The 14,632-nt window shown below is 56.9% G+C and overlaps 1 protein-coding gene across 4 annotated transcripts in view; it reads left to right on the top strand.

Moving 5' to 3' along the window:
• ABLIM2 (actin binding LIM protein family member 2) overlaps positions 1–14,632 on the top strand; it is a 135,596-nt gene that overhangs the window by 79,678 nt on the left and 41,286 nt on the right. For 2 of the 4 annotated variants that reach the window (XM_082727510.1, XM_082727509.1), the window contains exons 10-11: positions 6,147–6,293; positions 10,218–10,338. In XM_082727510.1, coding sequence (XP_082583636.1) covers positions 6,147–6,293; positions 10,218–10,338 — 268 coding nt within the window. Of the gene's footprint in view, positions 1–6,146; positions 6,294–8,636; positions 8,670–10,217; positions 10,339–12,396; positions 12,496–14,632 lie in introns of all 4 variants that reach the window. The other 2 variants (XM_082727507.1, XM_082727508.1) reach the window with 2 other exon arrangements.

The following is a 14,632-nucleotide window of genomic DNA, read 5'->3' as shown; positions in this document are numbered from 1 at the left end:
TGTGCATGTGGGATATGTGCATATGGGTGTGTGCTGGTGTGCACGTGTGCACGTGGGTATGTTTTGTGCATGTGGGTGTATGCATGGGTGCGTACATGTGCATGTGGGTGTGTGTGCAGGTGTGTACATGTGCACGTAGGTATGTGTGCAGGTGGTGTGTACACAAAGTATTAAAATGATCACTAGGTCTTTCACAGCAGCTATCTCTGGTGGCAGGACAGGCAGTGGGAGTTCGGTACTTCTGCTAATTTACCCGTGAGCACCAAACTGTGCTGGGAGGAAGAGCCCTGAGGCTCCTGGTACAGGCTGGGGGAGGAGCAGCTGGGCGTCAAGGCCTTGCTCTGCTACTGCAAGGAGCAGCAGGTGACTTGGGGCACATCCCTCCTGCCAGCCCCTTCCCACCCAGCCAGGTGGGACACTGTGGGGGTTGGATCAGCTCTTCCTGACACCTTTTCAGCCCTGAATCTCGTACTCTTTGGATGCAGAGTCACTCCTGATCTGAGTTCTGATGGGTAACAATCCCAAGTACTCTAGTCCTTGGGGGAGCATGATTATTATGAGCCCCAAGGATGAATCACAGTGTGGCCCTTTGTGAACATGCCCTCAGAGGCTCAGAAAGGCGGTGTGAATTCATCAGACCAGCTGTGTGCCCTTGGGTGATGAGTGAACCTCTCTAAGCCTCTGAGGGCTCATCTGTACCAAAGGAGACTCATAGTTCCTGCTGTCTAGGGCCTGGGGGGGAGCCCTGAGTTGCAGCTCTGGCCAGAGGTAGGACTTCGGGAATGCTCACTGCGATGATCAGTATGACATCTGTGCTCGTAGCTCAGCCACCATAGCAAATAAATCCCACAGAGCAGGTGGCTCCAACCTCAGAAACGCATTTCTCTCCCTGTCTAGGAGGCTGGGGCTGAGATTCAGGTAGGGGCAGAGCTGGCTGTCCTGAGGCCACCATCCTTGGCTTCTAGTCTTCTTCTGGTCCCTCACATGGTCATCCCTCTGTGTCTTTCTGTGTCCTAATCTCTTCTTCTAAGGTCACCAGTCAGATGGGATAGAGGTCCACCCTCGTGACCTCCTTTTATCTTACTTACCTCTGTAAAGACCCCATCTCCAAACACGGTCCCACCTGAGGTCCCAGGGGTTAGGGCTTCAAGATACGGGTTTGGCAGGATGTAATTCAGCCCACGATGTCATCAATGTCACGAAAGATCTTAATTATGATTCCTGTTACCTCAGTGAGACAAGGTCAGTGACACGCTTAGCGAAGGCAGGGGGTGCCCGGCTTCTGTGGCTGCCATGGCTGCAAGCACATGGTAACGGCTCTCTTGGTGTGAGCTCCTCTTTTAAACAATCTGTCATTTGTCAAGGACTGAGATACAGTCGGGACAGTGCGATGAGCAGCAATGCTGGGCCCTGTGGTCACAGCTCCTTGAAAGGTCCCATGACCATCTGTACTGGGGGTTACTGGTGCTCATTGGCCTGAGGCGGGCAGTCTCAGCTTGGATAAACTTCCGTTCGGCTGAGACTGGTGCCCTGGATTCCAGTTTTCAACAGGCCTCGAGCAAGTTAACTTCACCCAGTCCCCCAAATCTGAGCATGACACATGCTCATAACACAACAGAGAGGCTGTGAACACAGGGGACCTCGGGATATACGCCACACTCCTCCTCCTCCCTCCCCGGGTCACTGCACCCAATTCTCAGATGCCACTCAGAGACCTGCAGAAATTCATCTTCATCACAGCTGCAAGCCTTGGACCCCCCACCCAAGAGCGCCCATGTCCCGTTCCAACACATGGGCTCCAAGCACCATGGCCAGCACACAGCCTGGACACATCCGCCCTCCAGGGCACCAGGTCGGTCACAGGCCAGAGCATCCAGCCATCCTTGCCCCCAAATCAGGGTATTGTGGGTACCCTGTCGGCACACGTCCCTGGAACTCCTTCACTGGGGAGTTGTGAGTCTGGGGAAGCAAGCCCTTCCTCTGTCTCAGGATTCTGCTCTGCATTGTTTTTAAGAATTTTATTTATTTGTCAGAGAAAGAGAACACATACAAGCTGGGGGAGCAGCAGGCAGAGGGAGAAGCAGACTCCTGCTGAGCAAGGAGCCCAATGTAGGACTCGATTCCAGGCCCCTGGGATCATGACCTGAGCTGAAGGCAGATGCTCAACCGTCTGAGCCACCCAGGTGTCAGTGCCCTGCTTTTTCTTTCGTCTCTCTGCTGGGATCTGTGTTTGGCCTACTGTGTGCCTGATACGGTGCTCAGTGCTGGGCCCTGAGGCGGGGGGCGGGGGGAGCCTGAGCCCTGCTGCAGCTTGGAAGGATGCCAGCTGCCCAGCAGCCCAGCTGTGCAGAAGATGGATACCGTGTGCTCTCCAACTGGCCAAGGTAGCCCTGATAATATTATGTGACACGCCCCTTAGGTCCCTTTGTGCTGTATTCTTTTTTAACCCAAATGAGGTCATGCTGTGTATTTTGTTGTAACCTTTCTTCAGTGCAGCAGTAAATCAGTAACAAAGGAAAGCAGAAAATCAGCATCATCACGTTACAATGTATTATTAGGGACAGTTGTAACTATACGGTCGTGGACAGCCATATGTTATTATTATTTATGATGCTGGATGGAGTATGGGAGAGAAAAAAGTGAAGAGAAGTCCCAGAAACATATACGCATCCTTCGGCCAATTAGAGAGCATGGCCTGTTGTCATGGCGACCGCCCAGAGGCCAGCTGTGGGAGGAAATGCATCTGTGTGTGTACTAGGCAGGACAGGTGCTGAGGACCCAGGAGCAGAGCCACCTGTCCAGGGTGGGAGGAGGCAGTATTGGTGCCCTCCAGCTGCCTCCCTGATCCATGCTGTTCGGGGATCAGCAGGGGCTAACCCAGGGTGGGGCTGGCCTCGCTGACCTGTGCAGAGTGGGGCTGACAGCCACGGGAGGGCAGATGCTCTGATCACAGCGGGGTCCAAGGCAGGGAAGGGTGTCCATCTGCACATGGACCTGTGAGTCCAGGCCTCGCCCAGCCCTCCATTCCAGCGTCAGCTTTAATTTGAGGTTCATGAAATCCAGTGGATAGACAAGATGTAGGTGGAATTCTCATCTTGTAAAATGGCCCAGAGAATCCACCTAATTTTGGCAAATGCCCCAAGGATTTTACTTGAATTTGGCAAGTATGCCCCAAGGACCCTGCCATGCCAGGGACAGAGCTAGGGAGAGGGGCCCCGTAATGAATCAGATCAAGTCTTCGATCCCCAGGAGCCACCAGTCCCTCGTTGGAACCTGATGTGTCAACCAACATCAGCACTTTTACTTGAAGGAGACAAGACACTCAACCCAAATAATGGAGGAGGCAGGGCAGGTCCCTCAGAGAGGGCCACCTGGACTGAGTCTGGAAGAACCAGAGGGGGAGCAGGCACAGAGGCCTGGGAGAGAGCAGCAGGTGCCAAGCCCTTGGGCCCCATAAGAAGCTCATCTTGGTAGGCAGCATGGGCGGTGGAGTGAGCCCCTCAGGTAAGCAGGTGTACAAGGGCCCTTGAGGGACTACTCAAAAATTTTGATCAGGGTCCATCCTGGCTACAAACGACAGGCTTAGGATTTGAACTCAGGTCTTCTGAGCCCTGCCCAGGTCTCCACGGGGAAGAGTCAGAGGTCTGAGACATCTGACATTCCATCTCTCAACCTACACCACAAATGGCAGCGTTCACCCCAAGAGCATCCACCAGCTCATGAGAGCCTTGGAGTTGGGTGGTCAGGGAAGGCTTCTTAGGGGAGGTGGCCTGGGGCTACTGAACCCTGGCCCGCTGGGGGCACAGGAAGGAGAGACCTTGGGGGGAGCAGGCTGGGAACATCAACCTTGCATTTGGGGACCGTAGCGAGGGGTTGTGTCACCTACTTGGAGAGGCTGTCAGAAGATTTGAGCTGGCAGGCAATGTGCCGTAGCTGGGGCTCCAGAGGCTGGGGCCCGGCAGAGAGGATGATGGGGAGCACAGCTCTGGAGTCCAAGAACCCAGGCCTCTTCCTACCCCACATCCCTGGCTGTGTGACTCTGGGTGAGTTATGTAACCTCTCTGGATCTGCTTTCTGCATCAGTGAAGGACGGTAAGTAGCTGCCCCCATCACTGGCTCTTCATGAGTATTTGGGGAGTAGATAATAAAAGGCTCAGGCCAGTACTGTCCCAGGGAGGAGCTCACAATGTTAGCAACCTCTGTTGATGATGTTTGTTTGGCACAAATGTGGGAAGAACGCCCTGGAGGCTCTGGCCGGGTCTAGATGTGAGCAGCTGAGGATCTGGACCAGAGCCACCTGGGCTGGAAAGGGACAGCTGGTTCCACCGCAGAGAAGAATGTGGGCCCATGCTGGCCCTGGACCCTGGTCACTGCAGGACATGGGTTGAGCAAAAGTTTCCCTCAGGGTTCAGGTAGAGCCGAGTTGGTGGGGACAGCCTGACATCCGGTAAGGCCAAGCTGACCTTAATCCTGATAGGGGGTCCTGGTGGGGAGGAGGTGACCACAGGTGTCTGCTCCAGAGTGGATGGGGACATTGGCACCCACGACAGGAACACGGGAACTGACACAGATGATAGTCCTGTTGTGACAGCTGAGGGGTGTGTGGGTGTGGTCCTGCCCAGCTCCAGGAACTGTTGCAGCCTGCCATGTGCCCCCGGCAGCCCCCTGGAGCAGGGAGGGGCAGCAGAGTGGGAGCAGAAGCCCAGAGCAGTGGGACAATGCTGGAGAAGGCCAGGTCAAAGGAGAGTGAGTGGTCTGGTGGCTGTTCCCTGAGCAAATGCAGTGGCTCTGTGTGCACCCTCCATGAGCACCTGCCGGAGTCCAGGTGCAGTCCTAGCTCCACCAGAGGTCCTAGCCCAGCCAGCCTGACAAGTATCAGTCACTCTGCTGCCATAGCTCAAGTGGAAATTGCTGAGTGCATGCATGTGTGTGCAACCTTGTGGGAGTGTGAATACCTGTGCTTGTGAGTGTGTAGCGGTTCGGGTGAGTGTGTTCATGAGTATGAATGTGTGTTATCGCATGGGAGTGTGTGCATGTACATGTGTAGGTGTGAGTTGGGGCCGAGAGCATGTGTGCCAGTGTGGGACTGTGTGTGTGTGTATGAGCAAGTGTGTGGACATGAGGGTGTGAACATGCACTGATGTGGGGACAGGAGCGTGTGTGAGCATCTGTGCTGGTGTGCAGTGGTGGGAGTGTGCATTGTGCCTGCACACGTGAGTGTGTGAGAGGGTATGGGCACTTACGACTTGTACAAGTGTGTGTGCTGGTGTTCGGCAGTGGCAGTGAGATGGTAGAGGTCTGTGAGTGCATATACCACCTCTGCCGTAGGCAGTCCTCTGTGTGCACGTGCAATATGTGTGCATAAGTGTGTACATGGTGTTTGCACATGCACATACACATACCTACTAGGTGTATATTTAAATGCATGTCTTATGTGCGTATATATCGTGTGTGCACGTGCATGAATGTGCATGTTTGCATGCACACATACATGTACTTGAAACTTTAAGTGCCTGCACATGCCTGTTTGCACACACGTGTTTTAGGTGTGCATGCATATGTGCATATGTGTTTATAGGCATGTTTTCACATGCTGTTTGCATATATTCACACATGGGTCTGTGTTTGCACACACGCATGCATGTTATTCTTGTGGGTGTATATGTATGCATATGTATCCAAGAATTTGCATGTCCATATGCACACGTGTGCATTCTCATCTGTGTGCGTGTGATTTGCATGTGCGTATAGATTGGTGTGTGCATACACAGGTGTGCATAGGTATGTTTAGGCCATGGCTGAGTCTCGCTGTCTGCTGGGCTCTGTGCTGGGCAGGCAAGTGGCTCTACCTGTCTGCCCCTGGGGCTGTCCTATGCAACTGTTTGTGCCACTCTGGAGGGTGAGAGGCAGAGGATCAGAGAATAAACTTCTTTAGGACCGTGTGACCTTCCAAAGTGGGGTCGAAGGACCCAGGCTCACAGGACCATGAGGATCCCCTCACTGCTGCCTTTGTCCCTTCACCCCCATTGCACCGAGCCTGGCTCCTGGGCAGGACCCCACTGTCCAAGCAGCCACTGGAGCACCTGCTGCCCTCTCTGGGCTGTGAGTCACAGCGTCTTCGCTCTCTCTCTCTCTCTCTTTCTCAGGCCAAGCTGGGCGATGAGATTCTTGACTACAGGGACCTGGCTGCTCTTCCTAAAAGCAAGGCCATCTATAACATCGACCGCCCCGACATGATCTCCTACTCACCATACATCAGCCATTCAGCAACAGGCAGGCAGAGCTGCCACGAGGTGCGGCCCCCATGGCAGGCGGCGTGCCCACGGCAGGGGTCGCGTCTGCTTCATCCCCTTCTGACCCTCGGCCTCCTGTCCCCTCTAATGGCCTGTGCCCATCCCCTATCGAGAGGCCCCAAGGGCTCCACCCCAACCCTGGCCGAGGGTCTGCTTGGGCAGGGGAGGAAGTAGGAGACACGCTGGTGTGAAGGAAAGCTGCCGCCCTCTGTGGCTGGCCTGCCTCCCGCCTCGTGAATCCCATGCGCTGATTTGACGACCTGTGGGGACCACACACGACGGACTCCCTGGAGTCCCTCAGGCGCATCCTTCTCTGGTGACTTGGTTCTCGTGGCCTTTCTCCATCTCACATGGAGTCCACTGTTGGTTTTCCCTGCTCTTTGGTAGTGTTGAGACTGGAGTGTGGCCGTGGATGCCTGGGCTAGGTGGGAAGAACAATTTGCCAGCTGGTGGCCCAAACGTGTGCGCTGTCCACTTGTTGGGAGCCGGGCACAGGTGCTCTGGGCTGTGCAGCACAAGGGTGGGGCAGGAGGGTGACGACGACCCCAGTTAGTTTGCTCAGTAGCTAGCAGGCACCCCTCCTGGCTGGCTTCTGCTGCAGGGGACACCCGGGACCCTGAGGATCTGGGCAACAAGCCCCATTCAGAGGCAGGACAGGGAGGGATCCCAACCTGTCCCCACCTACCACACATGCAAGCTGTGTGGGGGGCTTTATTCTCCAGTATCTGCTAAGCTCCAGTGGACAGCACTAGAAGTGGATCAGAAAGGTCCAGTGACTTGGCCAAGCTCCCCCAAATGATGAATGGCACAGCCGAGACCAATCCAGGCCTTTCTGCCCCAAAGACCACCTGCTGGCTATTTCCTTAGCTGCCCCTCGTGCTTCCTCTAAGACATGGGAGCCAAATCTAGAGGCTAGGTTCAAGTTCCCGTCCAACCCCTTGGTGGCCCTGGGCCACCCCACCCTCCCCGGCTGGAGCCCGAGATTTCCTGTGCAGACTGGCTCATGGGGCCCCCAGCTGTTTGTAGGGTTGCTGTGAGTGCCATGGAGCCCTGTGGCCGGGGAGGGCCACACGTGCACGTGGGCGCAGGTGGCTGCTACCCTCAGTCCTGCTCCCGCAGGTCCCAGAAGCGTCCACAAACAAACAAGCAGAGCACAACAGCACAGGGCACATGCCAGGTCTGAGCCACAGTCGCCAATGTTACACCCCTCCTGTGGTGCTGTGAGCTGGTGGGACACACTGTGGCAGCTGAGCGGTGTCCCCACCATCCAGGTCACTGCTTACTCTGCTGGCCTACTCACTGTATGGACACTGGGCTTTCCTGTGTATCCGTGGCCCGTGGCCCCACACTGTAGGAGCGAGTGTCCCAAGTGCAGACGAGGGCACAGGCTCAGGGGACAGACATAGCCTAGGGCTATGCATCTCACCGAGGCGAGGTGGGACTTGGGCTGGGCTACCCAGGGCTATGCATCTCACTGAGGCAGAGGTGGGACTTGGGCTGGGCTACCCAGCCCTGGTCACTGTGGCCTCCCCGCCAGCTTCTGCCATTCCCCGGGGGTGTCAGAGTCCCCTCACTCCCCTATCTCAGGGCCCTGGGCCTCTCCCCTCTCCAGGCCCTGCTGCACCCTGGCAGGAAGCCGGCACAGTGGAGATCTCTAAGGGGGCCCATCTGTGGGTGAATGATGGGGTGGGGACAGGAAAGCCCCAGAAGGAGGGTCAGGCTCTGAGCTGAGCAGACACTGGCCTCAGGGCTGGAGGGCCCTGTCTCTCTGGGATGGCAGCCTTCTGGTGGCAGGTGGCCACCAGAGCAGGGGTCTAGCGGTAAAAAGAACAGCAGGCTGGAGGCTTAGGGAACTGCCTTCACCTCTCTGAGCCTCAGTCTCCCCTTCTGTGAAATGGGAAGATTGGGGACACTTTCCCTTTCCATTCTGCAGAGAGCAGGAACCCTAAACCCTGAGGTCCTAATAGCCCCTCCTTTTTCTGGGCCCCTCATCTCTCCTGTCTGGAGAAAACCAAGGTGCTGGGCCCAGATGTTGTTGTCACCGCATGCCCTGAACTGATGATTTTCCTTTTGGAAAATACATCCTCACGGGAGAGCAGTAGGCATCAGGGCGGGCCAGTGTGGAGGGACACTCCAGGCTTGGCCCAAACAAGTGTCCTGGGGACCCCTTTTTTGGAGGGCCATTGACCATATTTATCTTAAAAGAAGGTTCTGGAATCCTGCATCATGTCTTATGGTGGGGTTCATTTCCTGTCTGGAGGAGGATCTGGGTGTGAGGGCGTATGTGTACCCCTCGACCCCCATCAGCGACCTAACAGGCCATTCTGCATGTTGTGTCCCCAGTCCCCACAGGTACTCTCGCCAACGCTGACGGAGGTAACTGCCTGTCCCTGGCCAATGCCCCCTCTTGCTCATGGCACTGCCACTGGGGTTATAAACATAACCACCCACGGCAACGCTGAGAGGGCCTCTGTGGCTCTCAACCATAGGGTCTGGGGCCAGGGTCCTCGGTAGCCTGAAACGCCGTCCTGGGTGTCGGTTATTTTTATAATCATGTCTCATCTGCATGCTTCCATGGTGCACCTGTCAGTCCTGCAGTGGCTGACACTTGGGATGTAACTCCCTGAGGTCTGGCTCATGACTTCCTGGAAATAAAAGGCCCAGGAGCCCAGGTGAGCTTGGGCCCGCTCACGCTCCTCTGGGTGGGACATACTGGGCTCCCGGGTCCTCACAGACAAGTATTCCAAGAACATTTCTCTATCCAATAGCATTTCTGGTCCACAGCCCTGTCTGCCTATTTCTCAGAGCCACTCAGGGGTCTGGACAGGTGCCAATCAGACTCCAGCCTGCATGGGCATTGAACTCTCAGATCCAGGAATGCACCACCCATACCGGACAAGTGGCCATCCATGCCGAGCTTCAAAAACCACATGTGGCCGGCCAGCCCCATGGACAGGCTAAGCAAGGAGATGGGATGCCTGTGGGATGGCAGCTGGTCAGCATGGAGAGAGCGCCCATTGCCGTGGGTGGGACAGGCCAGGCGGGCTCAGGGGGAAGCCAGGGGACAGCTGGAAGGTGAGATCCCAGTGCAGGAGCTGGTCTGGCCAGGTGTAGAGGTGGGGGCATGGGCAGGTGTTAGGGCAGTGGCTCAGCTAGTTCTGCTGAAGGACATGCTTTTGGAGGCAGAAAGTCAGCTCAGAAAGCATGAGGGCCATGAGCTCCAGACCAGACTCTCCCCTCTCCTGGGCTTACCCTCGTGCTGGCCTCAGCTTACCCCACGGCAGGCTGCTGGGCTGGGCCATTCCAGGACTCTGGCTAGTGGTCCGGGCTGTGGCGGGCCAGCAGCCTGCCCTCTTCCGAACCATGGTGTCATGCCATCTCACGCCACCTGCAGCCTGCTCTGACTGTTCCAAACCATTGTTCATCCCATTTGACTGGAGTCTCGTGGGCCAGTGCTTGTGGATCTGACTCAACTGGCCTTCAAGCCTGGGAGGGGTGTCTTCTACGTCCCATAGCTGGGAGCCCCCTTGTGCAGGAGTTGGGGGGAGAATGCAGAATCTCATGATTCTCGAGGATCTCAAAAGGTCCTGCTTGTAAGGAGCCTGGGTGGCCAGAAGGATGGGGCAGGAGGGGTGTAGGGGGAACCCTCTTTAGGAGCCCAGCCATAGGGAGGGCTGATGGAGACTCTGCCCTCTGGGATCTGAGGGTTCTGGGGCCATGCTCAGGCCACGGGGAGTATTGGCACAGGAACCAGCCCCTACCTGGCTCATCCCAGGGTGCCCTGGCAGGTGCAAACGGTGTCATCCTGGGGCCACGCTGAGTCAGCCTCTCCAGTCCAGAGGGCCAACACCAGGAGGAGGGTGAATGCGTGGGGGCAGGCAGTGCCCACAGCTCTGCTGTTCACCAGGCTGCCTTTCCTCCCAGGGGGATCAGGATGACCGCTCTTACAAGCAGTGCCGGACCTCCAGCCCGAGCTCCACCGGGTCCGTCAGCCTCGGGCGCTACACCCCAACCTCACGGTCCCCCCAGCACTACAGCCGTCCAGGTACTCAGCCCCCGTGGCTTCTTTGACCCCCAGATCAAGCTGTATTTCTTATTGCTTTCCCTCTTCTGACTCTGTCTCTTCCTTTACACAACCGGAAAGATGATGGGCCGGGTGTGGGATGGCCAGTGGGTGATGGGAGAAACTGACCAGGTCACGTGTCTGGGGAGGTTGGCCCCCCCCCCGTGTTTGGAGGGGAAGGGAGGACTGCTGTGCAGGCAGCTGGTTACCTGGGTGAAACACACAGGTAGCACTGAGCATTTAGAATCTAGCAAGGGATGCCAGGGAGCTAAAGGGGCATAAATATGGGCAACCAGAGGTCCGTTAGTGCCGAGCTCACGTGGGGCTGGGGGGGTTGAACTGTGTGGGCAGTGTCAATGGCCAAAACCAGTTAGAATATCTATTGACACCCTTCACCTATGGCTGGGTTGGTGGCCCCGAAGACTGGCAGCTGTCCCCATGGGAATGTGGGTGAGGGCTCACTGCCCCCCTCCTGGCAAGGGGACACCCAGGGCAGGGCGCTCTCCTTCTCTGGTCTGCTGCCTCCCCTGCCGAGTGCCCAGCTGTGTATCGCTCGCCCTTAGCTCTGAAAACTCACCATTGGCCTCAGTGTGTCCAAGGCCCAGGGACACTCCACGTGCACACTGCCTTTGTGAGGGATTTTTCCAAGCTGCTTCCTCCATGGCCAGCTGCTGCATGACTCCATGTCCACATCCACGGGCTACAGCTCTAATTTTCACAGCCTTTGTGGAAAAATCAACTCATTCATTTGCAAAGTTATTTTTGTCAACTCCCTGCAATGTTCTTGGAACATCCTGCTCAATAAGTGGAGAATGGATGGATCAGTATGCGAGTGTGGGAGCCAGGGGGTGTGCAAGCGTGTGTGCAAGTGTGTGAAGGGCGTGTGTGTCAGCCAGGGCGTGTGCAAGCATGTGTGTGAGTGTGTGAGGCAGGGGATGTGCAAGTGTGCGTGTGAGCAGGGGTGCGTGTCAGCCAGGGGTGTGCAAGTGTGTGAGCCACGGGGTATGTGAATGTGTGTGTGTGTGAGTCAGGGGGTGTGCAAGCATATGAGCCAGGGGTGTGCAAGTGTGTGTGCAGGTGTGTGAGTCAGGGGTGTGTGAATGTGTGTGAGTGAGCCAGTGAGTGTGTGAGCCGGGAGGCATGTTAGTGTGAGTGTGTATGTGTGAGTGAGCCAGTTAGTTAGTAACTAACCAGTTAGAGTCACCACAGGGTTGTGAGTGTGTGTGAGTATGTGAGTGAGCCAGGGGATATATAAGTGTGTGTGTGAGGGAGCCAGGGGTGTGCGAAGTGTGTGAGTAAGCCAGGGAGTGTGTGAGTGAGTGTGTGAGTGAGTGAATGAGTGAGCGAGTGAATGAATGTGTGAGTGAATGAGTGAGCAAGTGTGTGAGTGAGTGAATGAGTGAATAAGTGAGGGAGTGTGTAAGTGAGCAAGTGAGTGGGTGAGCGAGTGTGTGAATGAGTGTGTGAGTGAATGAGTGAGCAGGTGTGAGAGTGAACGAATAGATGAATGACTGACGAGCAAGCAGGCAAGCAGGTGAGTGAGGGCTGAAGGGTGGCCCACCTCCCCAGGCGTCCTCTCCGAGGGCTCTACTCCCGATCCCCCATCCCCAAACCCCAACCCCCGACCCCTGGCTCAGCTGGGCTTGTTGGCTATGCGTGGCCAGGTGCGGCCTCCAGGGAGCTGAGATGTGGGTCTCGGCGGGACAAGGCCTGGTGCCTGTCAGGTGCACGCCCACCCCGCTCTAGCCAGCTGCTGTCAGCTGTCTCAGAGGCCAAGGAGCCCCCAAGTGGAGGGACAGGCCGGGGCTCAGGGCCAGGGCTGCCACCCTGTCCCTCAGGTGGCTGGGCTTCCTTGCTCAGAACCAGAGCAGACTGGTCTAAAGCGTATCTGCTGAGCCCCCCTTGGCTTCCTCAAAAAGGTGTCCCTTCCTCAGGAGAGGAAGCGCAAATGTTCCTAGCGGAGTGGGGCCTAGGAATATTTGGTGGCTGTGCGGCCAGTGGGCCTGGGGTGGACTCTGACTTGCTCTCTGTCGCCCGCAGCTGGTACTGTGAGTGTTGGTACCAGTAGCTGCCTGTCCCTGTCCCAACACCCAAGCCCTACATCCGTGTTCAGACATCATTACATCCCCTACTTCCGAGGTAAGGTGTGCAGTGCCCGGGCTGCGGGCACGCGCAGGGCGTCCAGCCACGCGTCTGTGTCTTGCTGTCCTGTGTCCGCCGCATGGCTTCCCCGAGCCCTGTGTCTCTGCCCGTGCTCCCTGCTGTGTGTCTCGTGGGTCCAGCCCCGTTTCTGTCGCTGTGTCAGTGTTCCTGGGACAAGGACATAGGAAGCTTGCTGTGGGAAGGAGTGAGTAGTGAGGAGCTGAGTGAAAGCCATGGGGCAGGAGGCTAGGATCTCCCCCGTGCTTGGCCTGGGGCCTCTTTTCTGAAACCTTCCCCCGTGACCCCCTCTGATTTCCCACATTGGCTCCTTGGGGCACAGGGACTGCTTGCAGCCATTATCAGGGGCTAAAACAGAGCAGGCTGTGACTTGTCTGTGGCCTCGGGGCTCACGGTGGCTGGGGCCAGAGGCACACCCTGCACAGGCTCCAGCTCCTGCCCCTTCCCAGGCCGTGGACCCACCCGCCGTCCACATCCCTGCACAGACATCATAGGCCAATCACACCAGGAAAATGGCCATGCTCATTTCCCATATGTTACGGACTGCTTGTGTCCCCAGAATCTGTACATTAAAGCCCTAACTGGGGTTACATTTGGAGATGGGGGTCTCTCGGAGGCCATCAGGGCCACATGAAGTCACTAAGGTGAGGCCCTGACCCCATAAGATCAGTGGCCTTACAAGAAGAAGAACAGACCCAGGAAGAGCTCTCGCCCTCTGCGTGTGCTCAGAGGAAGGGCCTCACGGTCATGCGAGGACAGGGTGGCCGTCTACCAGCCAGGAGCAGTGCTCCCAATGGAAACCAAGCCCTGCCCCACTTTGGTCTGAGACTTGCAGCCTCCAGAACAGTAAGAAATACGTGTCTGGCATGTTGCTAGGCAGCATGAGATACCACAGAAAGATGCTCTGGCGTTAGAGGAAGCCACAGTGATGTTCTCACTGATGTCCCCAGAGAGCCGCTGAGACCCATTCTGTACAGATGCTGGCTCGTGCTCACATCTGACGGTCTTAGATGGGGGTCTTGGCACCTGTGCCTTCCCTTCTGTACATCACTGTCACCTGCTTCGCATGTTCCCCCCACCCTCGGTCTACGGAGAGCTGAGCCCCCGAGCATTGGGACCCGACAGCTCACAGTCTGAGTCTTCTGGACATATCATCTCTCTCGAGAAGCAGCGAAGCCCGACATGGTGCATCCTGTGAGTGGACGCAGCCAGCAGGGCCTTGAGACGCGTGTCTGGATGGCCTGTGTGTGTCCTGTGAACAGAATGCACAGTCCCTGCAAACCAGGGGGAATTTGGCTAATGGCCAGGTCATGGCAGGTCACGAAGGAGATGCCTCTTCTCCCTTCACTAACTGGTCCGCGGGCCCCTGGACACCCACCCGCCATGGCCCTGCTTTGGATGGGGCTGTCCTGCTGGGGGATCTGGAAGAGGAGTGGCCCAGAAGTGAGGCCCAGCCTTGGGGTACTTACAAGAAGTACCCCAAGTACATGAGCTGGCTGGACTGCATGGGGACCCGTTCTGGCCGAGACGAGTCCAGGCTGGGTCTGGGGCCAGAGCAGACATTGCGACCCTGTCCTCCGTTGTTCCCTTCTGACCCTCTACCCTCAAGTTCTCCAGGGTGAGGAATGCCAGCATGTGCCCTCAGCCAAAGGCAGGCCCTGGGACGGTGTCTCAAACCTACAGCCAGCCCGCTCCAGGCACATCAGCGGGAGCAGCGCCCCTTCCTCACCTTGTGAGGGAGGGCTGGGGAGGAGCACAGGGAGAGACAGCCGTGTTGCCATTGGGCCTCTCCTGATGGCATCCTTCACATCTTTAGTTCCTCCAGGTGGAGATTATTCTCTGAATGCTGCTGTGGGGGGAGGGCTCCCCAAGGAGAGGCTTGCCCTCACCCCAGCCCTCACCTGCCTGACCCAGCTAATTGCTGACAGGGGCCCCTTGCTTTCCTCCTCTCTCCTCACTGGACCCCCACCCCAGACACACCTTCCTCCCACCATGTCTCAGTGCCCAAGCCCCCCCCCCCACCAAGACAGGCAGCCTCTGTGTTGGTGGCAGTCATTTGCACTTTAGTATGAATTACAGACCTGAGGATGTTTCCTGAGGCAGCGTAAGGTTTAAG

This window comes from Mustela nivalis (assembly GCF_964662115.1).
Source record: "Mustela nivalis genome assembly, chromosome: 4".
Classification (NCBI taxonomy): Eukaryota; Metazoa; Chordata; class Mammalia; order Carnivora; family Mustelidae; genus Mustela; species Mustela nivalis.
The sequence above is the reverse complement of the archived record's forward strand: the minus strand, read 5'-3'. Positions and strand labels throughout refer to the sequence as shown.